Source organism: Salmo salar, chromosome 05 (genome assembly GCF_965601325.2).
Source record: "Salmo salar chromosome 05, fSalSal1, whole genome shotgun sequence".
In the NCBI taxonomy this organism is placed as follows: Eukaryota; Metazoa; Chordata; class Actinopteri; order Salmoniformes; family Salmonidae; genus Salmo; species Salmo salar.
Genome location: NC_138295.1, coordinates 50808141 through 50824617, shown reverse-complemented (window position 1 = coordinate 50824617; position 16477 = coordinate 50808141). Strand labels below are relative to the sequence as shown.

Genomic DNA, 16477 nt, shown 5'->3' with positions numbered 1-16477 from the left:
GATGCTTGGCTGCCATTTGATAAATAAAAATAATCTCGCTCTTATCCATAATAATGTCATCATATAGGCTAGCCTTACCCACACTGTATCTGCAAACTGCAGATACCAAGACCATAGTGGGCACATTAGCTATTTAACGCAACAGTTTTTGTGACAAAACCATCGGTACAGTTGAAAATGAGATGAAGACACGTTGAACTATAGGTTTCTATTCGGTACACATTTAAAGGGATAGTTCAAGATTTTGGCCGTGAAGCCCTTTTATCTATTTCCCCAAAATCAGATGGACCCGTGGATAACATTTTTATATCTGGAAGTTAGAGGTAGTTTCATGAGCCAATGCTAACTAGCGTTAGCGCAATAACTTGAAGTCTACAGGAACACCTAGCATGCTACTTAGCAACTTCCTTCAAACTGCAAACAGAGACATAAAAATGGTATCCACAAGTTCATCTGGCTCTGGGAAAGTATATAAAGGGCTTCATTCACAAAATCTCAAACCATCCCTTTAAAAGAAAAAATGTTACCTTTTTATGTGCTCTACTTCATCACGTAGTGATTTCTATTCACAAGTCAGTTTGGTGGAAACGCCACTGGTGGGAAAATGCGCATATTCTTTTATGCAGATTTTTGAGTATTCATCAGAAAATCTGTCGCCAATTGGATGAACCTAGCTAGTGAAGTGAAATATTTGTATGAGGATGAATTGGTTAATTTAAGTACATATCCAAGGCAATGGATTTACAGCTGTTTTGTAGTAGAGGGAATGTTTGTGAGAAATTAGGTGAGTGATGCTGCCACACGATGTCTCTCTTGACCAGCAGTTACCTCAATTACCCACCTTTGACTTATGCCTTTGTGGATTCTAAATTGGTACTGTATATTCTATGACAAGATGAATTGTTTATGGCAAAATAGTTTTTTATACCAAATGATGACTATCAATTTATACTTTCCCCACTATCCCTCTTCCAGACCTCAGTGGATGGCCCTGTGCATCCCCCCGGATTTGATTCTAACAGTACTGGAAGGAGTGACAGCTATCATCCACTACTGTCTACTGGACCCATCCTCCCAGTACCACCAGGTGAGGGCGCTAGTCCGCCGTACTGCACTGCCAAGTAGACAGACATGTCATATCTGCATTGATTTAATGCTGATGTCACTTATTTACACATCGACAGACCTCCTTCGTTTATAAAGCACACATTTATCTAAAAAGGATGACATTTTCTGTACAGATCTACACAACCTACGACACCATTTTCAAAGTGAAATAAAATTATTGGACATTTTCCCAAGTTAATAAATAAAAAACTAAGATGTCTTGATTGCGTATGTCTTCACACCCCAGAGTTAATACTTGGTAGAAGCTCCTTTGGCAGCCATTACATCTGTAAATCATTTTGAAGAAGATTTTACCAACTTTGCACTTAGGGCAACATGTATCCATTGTTATTGTCAAAATTGCTCCAGCTCAGTGCATTTTGTTGGAAGTCATTAATGGACAGCAATATTCAAACAGTGATTGCTATTATCATGGCTATTGTGGTAGCAGCATCAAGTTATGGGTATGCTTGTCACCGGCAGGGACTTGGGAGTTTGTCATGATCAAAATAAATATGAAAGAAGCAAAGCCCAGGTAAAAAGTTAGCGGGAAACCGAACGTAGTCTTCTGAAAACCTATCCCCGGGATAGAGTTTTATTTTTCAATGTGACAATTACACAAGCTTTAATGCCAAAGACACACCAGAATGGCTTTCCTAGAGGTGGTGAGTGTTCCTGAATAGTCCAGTCTCAGTCCTGACATGAAAATCTGCTTGGAAATGTAGAGACAAGGTTTAAATATTGCTGTCCATCAATGACTCCCAACCACATTTACTGAGCTTGAGCAATTTTGTCAAAATTTGGCTGCCAATGGTGCTTCCACCAAATGTTAACTCTGGGGTGTGAGTACATACGCAATCAATACATCTTCCTTTTACTTTACATTTTTTATTCATTTGTTAATGTTTCTATCATTTTTCTTTAACTTTGAAAATGTGGAGTAGGTTGAGTATATTGGTAGGATTTTTTGTTGTTGAATATAATCCCTTTTTAGATGTCCTTTTAAGGCAGCTAAACGTGAAGACTGCGTGGGGTGTGTTGACTGACTAGTGACTGTATCTCCATGTCCCTGTTTCTCCTCTCAGCTGCAGGTGAGTGTGGACCAGAAGCACTTGGCGGAGGCTCGCTCAGGGATCCTGTCCATCCTCCACACCATCATGTCCTCCGTCACCCTGCTGTGGAGCGTCCTATACCAGGCCGACAGCACTGACCGGCCAGCTGCCGCCTCCGCTGCATCCACTTCCAACATCAACCTGGGATCCACCAAGGTACTGCGGTTACACACTGACCCTAAGCCTTTTCACAATACTGAATCGGACTAAGGCGAGCCAAACCAAGCTCTACTGAGCTGATCTGATTACTCATCCATCCATAGTTGCTAGAACTGAGCTGAAATGGACAATGTGATAATAGCCATCACAGTTTGGTCTGGGTCGACACGATACTGTGAATAGAGTACCTGTAGTTGATACCTAGATCAGTGTTCTTCAATATAGTCAAATCTAATTATTATTATTTTTTTGGTAGTGTACCCGGTTTAGCATGTGTTATAGTGGATACAGCAAAATGCTTATGTTACTAGCTCCTAACTATCATGCTCCTAGGGACCCTACAGGGTGTGCAGGCTTTTGTTTCAGCCCAGTACTCCTGATTTGAGGATTCGACTAAGCATTCGTTAGCGTTGGACTGGAACAAAAGCCTGCACAACGTGTGGGTTTCCCCAGGACTCAAATATTGTTCAAGGAGGATGGACCGCCCACTGCTTGTTGGCCTGGTCTTATTTCTGACACTGCATAGAGAGCTCAATCTTTCCTCTTTCTCTTCAGAACTTGCGTCAGCAGATCCTGGAGCTGCTAGGCCCCATCTCCATGAACCACGGAGCCCACTTCATGGCAGCTATCGCCTACGTGTGGAACGAGAGGAAGCAGGTCAAGACCTCTGCCGCTTACAAGGTAAGCTCCAGAAATCAACATGGCAGAAACCCTTACTAAACACATACATTTTGTTATTTGTGTGGTTAATGGCGGTGCGCGGAGGTCTCTTAACCTGCTTGTGTCCGTGTCCATGTTCGCGCACGTGTGTATGTGTGTGTGTAGGTGATCCCCACTGCCAGTGAGGAGCAGTTGTTGTTGGTGGAGCTGGTGCGGTCGGTCAGCGCCATGCGGACCGAGACCGTGATGCAGACGGTCAAAGAGGTCCTGAAGCAGCCGCCGGCCATCGCCAAAGAGAAGGTTGGTGCTGCGGTCTCCCAATAGTCTGGAATATAAACTGACATTCTCTGTTTTACCGTTAAAATAAAGCGAATTAGTTTCCCAATACATACGCTTAGAGCACACTGTGCTACTCTAACCTTGTTACAGTTTATGACTACATACAAAGCTGCACGACTCCTAGCCTCCTGCTTCCATTAGTCCTAATTCACCCTAATGCAGGTCCTCTGTTACTATTACATTGGACAGATACCATCTTATTGTTACAGTATATCAAAGTAAACTGGCAGCTTCCCTGCCACGGCCTCATTATTTTGTAATTAAATGTAATTCTGTCCAGTGTTACCTCTTCCTCAACCCTCTCTCACTCGCCTTCCCTCTTTCTCACCGTCTCTCCATAGAAGCATCTCTCTCTGGAGGTGTGCATGCTGCAGTTCTTCTATGCCTACGTTCAGAGGTGAGACCAACAGACCTCCACCTGTCTGTCAAGTGTGTTAAGCATAAGTAACAAATATATGAGATGTTGGCAATGAAAATCCATATGATTCCTAAGACAATCAATGCCTGGAAGAAGTGTACCAACTGAGCTTTCCCTCTTTTGTAGTTTAGTTCATGTGATGTCATGTTTAGTTTGACATTTCTGTATGTCAAGTGTGTTGAGCATGTAGAATAAAATCAAGTTAAATTCGGATAAAACCCCTGAATTTTGTTAGTCCAATTCATTGAGTTCTGTAGCTTTACTATTATTCGTACTAAACTGTTTATACAGGTGTCTTACTTAAATTAATACTTGACCCATCATTAGAACATTGTTTGTGACTGTATCCTTCTTGTCTGTCTATGTAGGATCCCTGTGTCCAGTCTGGTGGACAGTTGGCCGTCTCTGCTGGCACTGCTGAAGGACTCGATACAGCTGGGGCTGCCTGCTCCTGGACAGTTCCTCATACTGGGGTTAGACCACACGCACACCCGCACGCACACACACACGCACGCACGCACGCACACATGCACACACACCAGCTCCCGAGTGGCGCAGCGTTCTAAGCCACTGCATCTCAGTGCAAGAGGCGTCACTACTGTCCTAGGTTCGAATCCAGGCTGTATCACATCCGGCCGTGATTGGGAGACCCATAGGGCGCTGCACAATTGGCCCAGTGTTATCCGGGTTTGGCCGGGGTAGGCAGTTATTGTAAATAAGAATTTATTCTTAACTGACTTGCGTAGTTAAATAAAATAAAAACATTTAATAAATACAAATTATACCAGGCTCTAGTGATCAAGCTACTGAAGACCAGTCATTTTCTATAAGGGGAAGAAGACACAAGGATACATTTTAAGCAATAAGGCCTGGGGTATATGGCCAATATACCGCGGCTAAGGGCTGTTCTTGTGCGCAACGCGGATTGCCTGGACTAACCCCTTAGCCGTGGTATCTTGGCCATGTACCACAAACCCCCAGGTGCCTTATTGCTATTATAAACTGCTTACCAAAGTAATTAGAGCAGCTAATATACCACAGCTGTCAGCCAGTCAGCATTCAGGGCTCGAACCACACAGTTTATAATTAGCTAATAATCAAGTCGGAGGAGGGAGAATCCTGCGAGCTAGCTTTGACACTGTGCTGAATACGCTAATATCCAACGTGACGTTGTGAGCCTGTTGTTTGGAAGCTACACCCACAAAGGGGGAGAGCTCTGCGATTCCTTACTACTTTGTAGTTTTTGGTATAACTGCGCTTTACGACGCTTTCTGAGACTCTGCCCTCTCTCACTTACACCATCACTCCCTTCCCCTTATCTACCCTGTACATACGCAGCCACCAGACTAACCTATCCATCTCTCTTCCCCAGAGTTCTGAATGAGTTTATCCTCAAGAACCCAAACCTAGAGAGCAAGAAGGACCAACGAGAGCTGCAGGTAAGCCTCAGTCCCATGCAAAAGGATTCACTATTCTTCTATCTTTAAGATGACATAATTCACAAATCTTATCTTCTAGATAAGATAATATTAATCGAGGTAAAAGCCCCATCAAGGACCACTTTGGAATCAAGTGTTTTGAATAATCATTTTAAGTGCTATCTTCTGGGATTACAATGTACATATTGCTGAATATGTTTTTGCCCAAATAAATTCAATTCAAGAGTTCCGTTCCATTATTTACCCCAGCATGCCAATTAGATTGAAGCAATGTATTGGGCATGCATTTTATTGGTATGGTAGTATGGGTATTGTAATGAAGCTAGTATGATTATTCACCGTTTGTGTGTGTGTGTGTGTGTGTGTGTGTGTGTGTGTGTGTGTGTGTGTGTGTGTGTGTGTGTGTGTGTGTGTGTGCGTGTGCGTGCGCAGGATGTGACCCACAAGGTGGTGGAGGCCATCGGGACCATCGCAGGCTCCTCTCTGGAGCAGACCACCTGGCTGAGGAGGAACCTGGAGGTCAAGGCCTCGCCACAGATCATGGTGGACGGGACCAGCCTGGAGCAAGACGTAGAGGGTAGGAGCGATGAGAGGACCCTGGCTGTCTGTGCTAGTTGTGTACAATACGTCAGCTTCATGTTCATTGGGGCACCGGATTCTTATTGGACAAGTCCAGGGTAGTCCCTCCCTGTTACAGTCCGTTTTCTTCTGTTTGGTCCCTAATGAACACAACCTTAATTGGGAATGTGCAGATTAGATGCGTTTCTTGTTTGACTGAATGTATGGCTGTGTTTTCAATATCCACACTATCATACCACTTAGAATGACCCAATGTATTGGGAATGCATTCAAAGGGGTATGTTATGTTAGTGTGGATATTTGATCGTGCACACGAACAGCATGTGTCTGCATGTGTGTGTGCTGCGTATGATCTGTCACTAATGGCGTGTGTGTTTCAGATCTAATGCTCACAGTGATGGAGGCGTCCAGCTTCACTCCATCTGTGTACAGCGTTCACGCCCTCACACTGCTAGCGGAGGTAAAAACACCAAGCGCACTGTCTGGCCGTCTGTCTGGCGGTCTGTGGCCGTCCGTCTGTGCATCCTCTCCACTCACGGCTACCAACAGCCGTGCTTCTGCTATTAGGACCCACACACAGTCTACTCACACTCAGCTGATTTACGATCAGCTCTCCCTCCCCCAGGCCCAACCTCAATCAGTATTAGCAAAGCAATACATCCTTCCCTGGACACTGTTGCTGTTGAAGCCAGATAGAAACTGGAGGCACTAAGTGTGCCTCTCTTGCTTTAGTGTTATAAACAGACCTCCCTCTCTTCCCATTGTTTAGGATTATGTCACTCTCACATGACCCGTTTACTCATTGCGGTGCATTAGTGTTTATTGGTCGGTTTATGTCTGCTGTAGTGCAAGGATGTATCTTTTAAAGCAATATTGCAATTTGCTAAGTTTTATATTACATTTTAGTGTAGTATGCTGTTGCCATGTATCCTATCTGAACAGTGCAGAGTATTGAGTGTAGTGATTGTGTGTTGTCAGGTGCTGGCCCATCTCCTAGACATGGTGTTCTACAGTGATGAGAAGGAGAGGGTGATCCCCCTACTGGTGAACATTATGCACTATGTCGTGCCCTACCTCCGCAACCACAGGTAAGGATGGACCAGCCAATACACTACACTCCTTCACTAGAGCCTAGAGTACACCCAGGTCCTCAGTTACACTAAATAACATGCCCATGGGATCTGCCAAGGAAACACTCCCAAGCTGTATAACTAGGGCCTAGTATTTCCTGGTCAGGTCATATCTGGGTCCTATCTCTAATGTGCAGTGTGTCTCTGTGCCCTCTTCCCTGGCAGTGCCCACAACGCCCCCAGCTACCGGGCGTGTATCCAGCTGCTGAGCAGCCTGAGTGGGTACCAGTACACCCGGCGGGCCTGGAAGAAAGAAGCCTTCGACCTTTTCATGGACCACACCTTTTTCCAGATGGATTCCTCCTGTGTCAGCCAGTGAGTTGAGAATTGTTGAGTGTGTGTGGGGGAGGGGAACATTGGGGGACGGGGATCGTGTATTTTTGTTATATGTGTTTCATATAATAGGATTCTATCTGACGTCCTCTCCTGTATTTTCCAGTTGGAGAGCCATCATTGATCATCTTATGACCCACGACAAGACCACGTTTAGAGATCTTATGAGTAAGTATAATTGAGTAGCCTGATTCTTCTAAATGAGAATTTCTGTGTGTATATAATTTCTGTGTATAGTTGTATGTGTGCTTTACAGGTAAATATATGGGTAGATATTATATTAGAACTGTTATAGTATAATAGTTAACACGCGTGTGTCTGCAGCTCGTGTGGCGGTGGCTCAGAGCAGCTCTCTGAATCTGTTCTCTAACCGAGACGCAGAGCTGGAGCAGAGAGCAATGCTGCTCAAACGCCTGGCCTTCACCATCTACAGCAGCGAGGTGGACCAGTACCAGAAATACCTACCTGACATACAGGGTAAACACACACATGCAGACAGGCATGCACACAAACACACACACACGCCACTAAGAAATAAACACAAACATCCTTCTGTTTTCAAATATTTACACACACACACACACACACACACACACACACACACACACACACACACACACACACACACACACACACACACAGCGATGGAGTATTGACTTATGAGTGTGTGTGTTTCCCCTATCAGAGCGGCTGGTGGAGAGTCTTCGTCTGCCCCAGGTGCCCATCCTCCATGCCCAGGTGTTCCTGTTCTTCAGAGTTCTACTGCTGCGCATGTCTCCTCAACACCTCACCTCACTGTGGCCCACCATGATCACTGAACTGGTGAGAGACACTAGAGCACACTACAAACATACACCACAAAAAATGTACGCACTTAGTCTCTCTCACGCACACACACACAAGCGACAACTGCCGATGAACAGCCTGATGAAGGCCTACGCCAAGCCCAAACACCTCTGCGTTTTGTTTGTCCTGCTGTTTTATAAATATTTCGATAGAATTTCCAAGTAATGAGTATCTTGATTGGATAAGTAAGCCCCACTGTTATTCTTGCAATACTTTTCGATTGCTGAGTTGTGGTTATCATCCCCTTTGTCTCAAACTACTGTACTATAGATCGTCGACCAAGATAATAGATTGTTATACAGTGCCTTGCGAAAGTATTCGGCCCCCTTGAACTTTTCGACCTTTTGACACATTTCAGGCTTCAAACATAAAGATATAAAACTGTAATTTTTTGTGAAGAATCAACAACAAGTGGGACACAATTATGAAGTGGAACGAAATTTATTGGATATTTCAAACTTTTTTTAACAAATAAAAAACTGAAACATTGGCCGTGCAAAATTATTCAGCCCCTTTACTTTCAGTGCAGTAAACTCTCTCCAGAAGTTCAGTGAGGATCTCTGAATGATCCAATGTTGACCTAAATGACTAATGATGATAAATAGAATCCACCTGTGTGTAATCAAGTCTCCGTATAAATGCACCTGCTCTGTGATAGTCTCAGAGGTCCGTTTAAAGCGCAGAGAGCATCATGAAGAACAAGGAACACACCAGGCAGGTCCGAGATACTGTTGTGGAGAAGTTTAAAGCCGGATTTGGATACAAAAAGATTTCCCAAGCTTTAAACATCCCAAGGAGCACTGTGCAAGCGATAATATTGAAATGGAAGGAGTATCGAACCACTGCAAATCTACGAAGACCCGGCCGTCCCTCTAAACTTTCAGCTCATACAAGGAGAAAACTGATCAGAGATGCAGCCAAGAGGCCCATGATCACTCTGGATGAACTGCAGAGATCTACAGCTGAGGTGGGAGACTCTGTCCATAGGACAACAATCGTATACTGCACAAATCTGGCCTTTATGGAAGAGTGGCAAGAAGAAAGCCATTTCTTAAAGATATCCATAAAAAGTGTCGTTTAAAGTTTGCCACTAGCCACCTGGGAGACACACCAAACATGTGGAAGAAGGTGCTCTGGTCAGATGAAACCAAAATCGAACTTTTTGGCAACAATGCAAAACGTTATGTTTGGCGTAAAAGCAACACAGCTCATCACCCTGAACACACCATCCCCACTGTCAAACATGGTGGTGGCAGCATCATGGTTTGGGCCTGCTTTTCTTCAGCAGGGGCAGGGAAGATGGTTAAAATTGATGGGAAGATGGATGGTGCCAAATACAGGACCATTCTAGAAGAAAACCTGATGGAGTCTGCAAAAGACCTGAGACTGGGACGGAGATTTGTCTTCCAACAAGACAATGATCCAAAACATAAAGCAAAATCTACAATGGAATGGTTCACATATAAACATATCCAGGTGTTAGAATGGCCAAGTCAAAGTCCAGACCTGAATCCAATCAAGAATCTGTGGAAAGAACTGAAAACTGCTGTTCACAAACGCTCTCCATCCAACCTCACTGAGCTCGAGCTGTTTTGCAAGGAGGAATGGGGAAAATTTTCAGTCTCTCGATGTGCAAAACTGATAGACATACCCCAAGCGACTTACAGCTGTAATCGCAGCAAAAGGTGGCGCTACAAAGTATTAAGTTAAGGGGGGCTGAATAATTTTGCACGCCCAATTTTTCAGTTTATTTGTTAAAAACGTTTGAAATATCCAATAAATTTTGTTCCACTTCATGATTGTGTCCCACTTGTTGTTGATTCTTCACAAAAAATTACAGTTTTATATCTTTATGTTTGAAGCCTGAAATGTGGCAAAAGGTCGAAAAGTTCAAGGGGGCCGAATACTTTCGCAAGGCACTGTATATAATCCTAACATTGTGTGGCTTTTCTCCTATTTACTTACCTATGTATTTCCTCCCTCTCAGGTTCAGGTATTTTTACTCATGGAGCAGGAGCTTACTGCAGACGAGGACATGTCAAGGTAACTGTCAGTCCACCAAATGGGAGTGGACATTGATTAATACATGATAATGAGAGTGTGTGTTTTTCCTGCCATAGAAATGTGACTTGATGATGATGGATTGGATTTATCGAGTTTTCAGGTGCTCAACGCGATTTAGATTGTATGGTGGGGAAACATCCACAACCAATGTGTATCTTCAACCTGGGTGACTTTGTAGGGCTTGTTTCCTGGACACAGATTACGAATAGACCTGAAATGTAAAAGCATGTTCAATGGAGATTCTCTGTTGAAAGTGTATTTGAGTCCAGGGCTAGGTTTAATCTGTGTCCAGGAAACTGGTCAGTACTGTCTGAATCTATGCTGTGTGTATGCATTGGTCATGTTTCCATCTGGGTTTGACTTGTAGGACGTCAGGTCCATCGGTGGCTGGCCTGGAGACCACCTACTCTGGAGGGAACGGTTTCTCCACCTCCTACAACAGCCAGCGCTGGCTCAACCTCTACCTGTCTGCCTGCAAACTGCTGGACCTGGCCCTGGCCCTGCCCTCAGAGAGCCTTCCCCAGTTCCAGATGTGTGTACTAACCCACTACTCGTGCCTGGATTCATACACTCACATACAGTACATTTATCTGAAGACTGCACACTGCACTATTTCATTTAGATTTTTTTGGAAGGTATAAAAGGTTTAAGCACATACTTTAATGTGTTATGAAACACAATCTACGTTGCAACACTTTTACCCAATGATGTCCTCAAGCCTTTTCACACTATCATACTGAACGAAACCATTCAGTGATGGCTCATATATTTTCCTGTAACTTTGTCCTTTCCATCATAAATTGTGTGTTTTTTGCTCAGGAGTGTGAAAAGGTTTATGTCTGTGTAATGTTTGGGCATTGGCTGTGTTCTTTCCCAGGTACCGCTGGGCCTTTATCCCTGAGGCATCTGATGACTCTGGCCTGGAGGTGAGACGACAGGGGACCCACCAGAGAGAGTTCAAACCCTATGTTGTCCGACTTGCCAAGCTGCTGAGGAAACGAGCCAAGGTAACTGCTCTGGTCTACCTTCAGAGAAACATAATGCAAGGCTGGACATAGACCCACATTAGCAAAAGTGACCAATCCCAATGACCATGGTAACTTTAGCTATTACTGACATTTGGGACAACTTACTGTACCCCTAAGGCCAGTAGTGTAAGAGCCTGGACACAGCAGGCTGAAAATCTTTTCTGAAGGCTATCAGTGGGCGAACATCAGCTGCAGTCCACACGGTGTGTTCCGGGGGCCACCTGCCGGGTGGTCGAGAGTGATGGCAATCTTTCACGATTCAACATGTAGAATGTTGGAGGAGCGTCAGGAATAGCTTCACACCCTTGAGCCAATCAGAGCGCTAGGGCGCTTTCCCCATGTGACAACAAAAATGAAACTTGAGAAATGTAAATGTCAGCTGTAGCCTGGACAGTGTGTTCCAGCAGGTTTTGTACTTAATTTGTAAAAAATGAATATGTTAGAAAAATTCTGGCAGACAATCCAGTCAGATAATGGCACACCAACAAAGCACATACACTACCATTCAAAAGTTTGGGGTCACTTAGAAATGTCCTTGTTTTTGAAAGAAAAGCACTTTTTTTTTTGTCCATTAAATAACATCAAATTGATCAGAAATACAGTGTAGACATTGTTAATGATTGTATTTGACTATTGTAGCTGGAAACCGCAGATTGTTTTTTTTATGTTAGCTAATCCAAGTTTTTTTATTTAAAAATCTAATTGATCATTAGAAAACCCTTTGGCAATTATGTTAGCACAGCTGAAAACTGTTATTCTGATTAAAGAAGCAATAAAACGGGCCTTCTTTAGACTAGTTGAGTATCTGAAACATCAGCATTTTTGGATTCGATTACAAGCTCAAAATGGCAAGAAATAAAGAACTTTCTTCTGAAACTCATCAATCTACATTTTTTACATTTTAGTCATTTTAGCAGACGCTCTTATCCAGAGCGACTTACAGTAGTGAATGCATACATTTCATACATTGTTTTCTGTACTGGTCCCCCGTGGGAATCGAACCCACAACCCTGGCGTGCAAACACCATGCTCTATCAACTGAGCCACACGGGACCACAATCTATTCTTGTTCTGAGAAATGAATGCACAACTGAGCAAGAGGACAAGTACATTAAAGTGGTTTGAGAAACAGACGCCTCACAAGTCCTCAACTGGCAGCTTCATTAAATAGTACCCACAAAACACCAGTCTCAACGTCAACAGTGAAGAGGCGACTCTGGGATGTTGTCCTTTTCATTTCCAGCTACAATAGTCATTTACAACATTAACAATGTCTACACTGTATTTCTGATCAATTTGATGTTATTTTAATGGACCAAAAAATTTGCTTTTCTTTCAAAATCCAGGACATTTCTAAGTGACCCCAAACTTTTGAACGGTAGTGTACATATAATGTATTCATAGCTGTATAAAGTCACAACTCTTTGCTCATTCTGCTGTCGTCTGTTTCCATCCATTTGTCCATAGAAGAACCCAGAGGAGGACTGTTCCCTGCGTACTCTGTCCTGGGAACCGGGCCACCTCACCCTGACACTCTACATGATCCGCAGCATGGAGCAGCTCCTCCCCTTCTTCAACCTGCTCAGTCAGGTGTTCAACAGTAAGGCCAGCAGCCGCAATGGCCCCACCCACAACGCCGCCCCTAGCCACTCTGGCCACTCCTTCCCCAACAAGGAGGGCAAGCTGGAGAGCCAAAAAGTGTTCTGGAGCCGGGCACGGCAGAACATTGAGGAGATGGTGGAGAAAGACTTTTTAGAGGGCCTTATCAAGACGTGAATACGAGGGACAGAGGGAAATGTATTTTCCGAGGCGATATATATTAATGAAAAACATTAGTGAATTAGACTAATCTTGTATATAATGGAACATATTAGGGACATAAACCATGGGAAGTAAAAATAAATCTGTTTTCTGTTTTTGTATTTATGACTGTATTTTACTTTTCAAAGGCTTTTAATTATTTGTATATACAGGGCAGCTGTGAAGACTGATTTTGACAGTTTGTGTAAGCCCTCTGGGACAATGTGAAGATGCAGTGCAATTCTATATTGTTGTGACTTACTGAATTAAAGACATCATGAGATCCACATGCCCTATGTGTCTCGGTCTCACCCTCACCATGGACAGACATGTTATTTGAAATGTTTTGAGCATCATAGGGTGGAAAGCACTTAAAGGTCCAGTGCAGCTGTTTTTATCTCAATAACACATTTCTGTTAAGCAATTAAATCCCTTACTGTGATTGTTTTCAATTAAAATTGTCAAAAAATAATAATAGCTTCTTGGCAAAGAGCAATTTCTCAAGCAAGAATTTTGCTAGGACTGTCTGGAAGTCGTCTGAGTGAAGAGGGGAAAACTGAAAGCTAGCTGTTATTTGCAGAGAGGTTTGGAACTCTCTATCTTATTGGTCTATTCACCAGGCAGGCCAAACTTAATCCCCCAGAACATGCTGATATTTCAGTCTTTTCAAACCGCTGTCACTGAAAGTGTGTGGAAACACAGGAAAATCACTTTTTACTGCACTGGGCCTTTAACATGTTCTCTCTCATGTTGTACATAAATAGTGTGATTGATTTATACCATTTTTGTGTGTAATTTCATATATAGGGTTGGGGACAGAAGCTGTAATTTGTGCTTATTTTGGCTTCGTGACTAATTGAATGAATAACTAGAATGTTGCCACACATTTTGGCCAGTTACATCCACCACTTTGTGAAATATGATATTAGATAGATTCAAAAGACAAACTACAATAAGATTAGTATAATAAGACTAATACATTCCTCTACAAGGTCTTGCAGCAGGAAGATTTTTTTGGAAGTCTTCCTCAGGCATGAAAACATCCTCACAAAGAGGGAGTGCTTGCATGGTTTCTACTGTGGTTGAGAGGTAGATTTTCTGGCAATATGTACGGTGCTAGGCAGGTGAGAGGGTTGACATGAATTTGTGTCTGTCAAACATTTTCCTCCAAACTTTAATATTTACTGTAATGACTGTCCATGTTGAGGCATTGGAAGTACATTAAAGGCCGAAACATTCTTGATTGGCAGAATAAAATGTAAAGATTTGTTTCATTTTTTGTACACAGTTAAACATAACCATATACTAAAGGGGTCTTAATGTATGGACTTACAAATGCAATAGTCATCCTCGTGGACAATCTTAGCCTGGTCCCGTGCTGCCTCTGAGGCCTGGCTGTTCTTTAAAAATATACAGTGCCTTTGAAAAGTATTCAGACCCCTTCACTTGTTCTACATTTTGTTAGGTTACAGCCTTATTCTAAAATGTATTAAATCGTTTTTTCACCTCATCAATCTACACACAATACCCAATAATGACAAAGCAAAAACAGTTTTATTGAATTTTTTGCTAATTTATTTAAGATAAAATGAAATATCACATTTTCATAACTATTCAGAACCTTTACTCAGTACTTTGTTAAATCACCTTTTGCAGTGATTACAGACTCGAGTCTTCTTGGGTATGACACTACAAGCTTGGCACACCTGTATTCGGGGAGTTCCTCCCATTCTTCCTTCAAGTCCGGGCTCTGGCCGGGCCACTCAAGGACATTCAGAGACTTGTCCTGGAGCCACTCCTGCGTTGTCTTGGCTGTGTGCTTAGGGTCCTGTAGGAAGCTGAACCTTTGCCCCAGTCTGAGGTCCTGAGTGCTCTGGAGCAGGTTTTCATCAAGGATCTCTGTACTTTGCTCCATTCATCTTTGCCTTGATCCTTACTAGTCTCCCAGTCCCTGCTGCTGAAAAACATCCCCACAGCATGATGATGCCACCACCATGCTTCAATCAATCAAATGTATTTATTAAACCCTTTTTACATCAGCCGATGTCATAAAGTGCTATACAGAAACCCAGCCTAAAACCCCAAACAGCAAGCAATGCAGATGTAGAAGCACTGTGGCTTGGAAAAACTCCCTAGAAAGGCAGTGTCGTGACGTTGGTACCATTAATGCGATGGTGATTATTTTATCAAATCAATGAACTATGTTTAATTATTACAATGATTCAATGAATCATGTCACAAGTATTAACAATCTTTAGCAATCTTGAGGCACCACAGAAAAAGTTTGTTTAATGAGTTACCGTTTCCCAAATTAACTCCAAAGATATAAATAGTCATACGTGGTGTGATCATGGTTCATGACTTCTAATAACTTTCCTCCTGAATGGACAGTTCTATTTATTAGTGGCATGTGTGTTAATCATCAGAAGAGTGTTCTGGAGATTCCCTTACGTGTTGCAATCTGCGTGACTACTAACTCCTCTATCACTGTTATCAATAGCAATTTGACTTGTGTGGTCCCTAACCTTCTTACTGATTGTGGCTGGTCTGACTGTGCTGGCATTGGTACTGGTACTCAAGGGGACCAGTTATCCTACTGACTTATTCTGAAATGTTATCCTACCGGAACACATGAGTATAGCATTTTACTAGTTGCTGTGATATCTCAGATTTGTTCTCAGGTTCTCATTGGGAAGTTTTCAGCTAGATTTGTTTCCTGCTTTGGCTGCCTCGTACAGTGTTGCATGTAGTCTCAACCCCCCCACTGGCCTCGATGAGGATCATCATGGGTCTGGAATAGTATTTCCCCCCTTTGTGTCTCAGGACCGCCCCACCAGCGGTTGGTGTTGGCACAAACAAAAAGATATAACCCTATGTATGTGTTGTCAGCGGCCACGTTATTAGATTGGCTGTAACCTTTCAACCAAATCTCCTGGTGTGCTGTCGACAGATACCCCTTTTAGATGATTGCGTTGCAGCTAGCTTTAGGGGAAGACAGTGTGGTCAGTGGAGAAAGCACTGTGACCTGTGACCATATGTGAATGGTTATCCAATCCATTAGTGGGAGTAAGCGATCCATCAAGTCTGCTCCGAGTAGCAGGGGTTCAGATTCGAGGCTGGTAACATACACAAGGTGAACAGGCGATACGTCCTGGAAGTGTAGTTTCAGCATGAGTCTCAATGTGAGAGGCGAGGCAGTGTGACAGGCGAGGCAGAGTGAAACCTCAAAGTGTAGTGTCGGATCGTTCCCTTTTTAACCAACATTTAGTTGGCTTCAAAGCCCTTTTGAGATCACTGAACATAGTTTGAGAGATGAGCAATATTGTCGAGCCCGAATCAATTACCATATGAGAGGTTAAGCAGTCCTCCGGGACTGTTTCCAGGTATGGCCATTTTGAGTTTCATTTAGTGGACATATTCCCCACAAAGTGGAGTGGTTGTTCGCAACGACGTAATGTGTCAT

The 16477-nt window shown here is 43.1% G+C and overlaps 1 protein-coding gene across 7 annotated transcripts in view; it reads left to right on the top strand.

Moving 5' to 3' along the window:
- The window catches only part of LOC106605043 (protein DOP1A), a 37323-nt gene extending 24022 nt beyond the window's left edge, over positions 1–13301 (top strand). For 6 of the 7 annotated variants that reach the window (XM_014200283.3, XM_014200281.3, XM_045718320.2 and 3 more), the window contains 18 exons: positions 976–1087; positions 2193–2375; positions 2934–3059; positions 3204–3338; positions 3719–3774; positions 4164–4268; positions 5168–5234; positions 5667–5811; positions 6194–6273; positions 6792–6901; positions 7109–7258; positions 7383–7444; positions 7601–7753; positions 7962–8098; positions 10110–10165; positions 10554–10718; positions 11064–11193; positions 12682–13301. In XM_014200283.3, coding sequence (XP_014055758.3) covers positions 976–1087; positions 2193–2375; positions 2934–3059; positions 3204–3338; positions 3719–3774; positions 4164–4268; positions 5168–5234; positions 5667–5811; positions 6194–6273; positions 6792–6901; positions 7109–7258; positions 7383–7444; positions 7601–7753; positions 7962–8098; positions 10110–10165; positions 10554–10718; positions 11064–11193; positions 12682–12990 — 2281 coding nt within the window. In that variant the 3' untranslated portion in view covers positions 12991–13301. The remainder of the gene's footprint in view (positions 1–975; positions 1088–2192; positions 2376–2933; positions 3060–3203; positions 3339–3718; positions 3775–4163; positions 4269–5167; positions 5235–5666; positions 5812–6193; positions 6274–6791; positions 6902–7108; positions 7259–7382; positions 7445–7600; positions 7754–7961; positions 8099–10109; positions 10166–10553; positions 10719–11063; positions 11194–12681) is intronic. The other variant, XM_045718318.2, reaches the window with a different exon arrangement.
- Positions 13302–16477: the final 3176 nt, after the last annotated feature.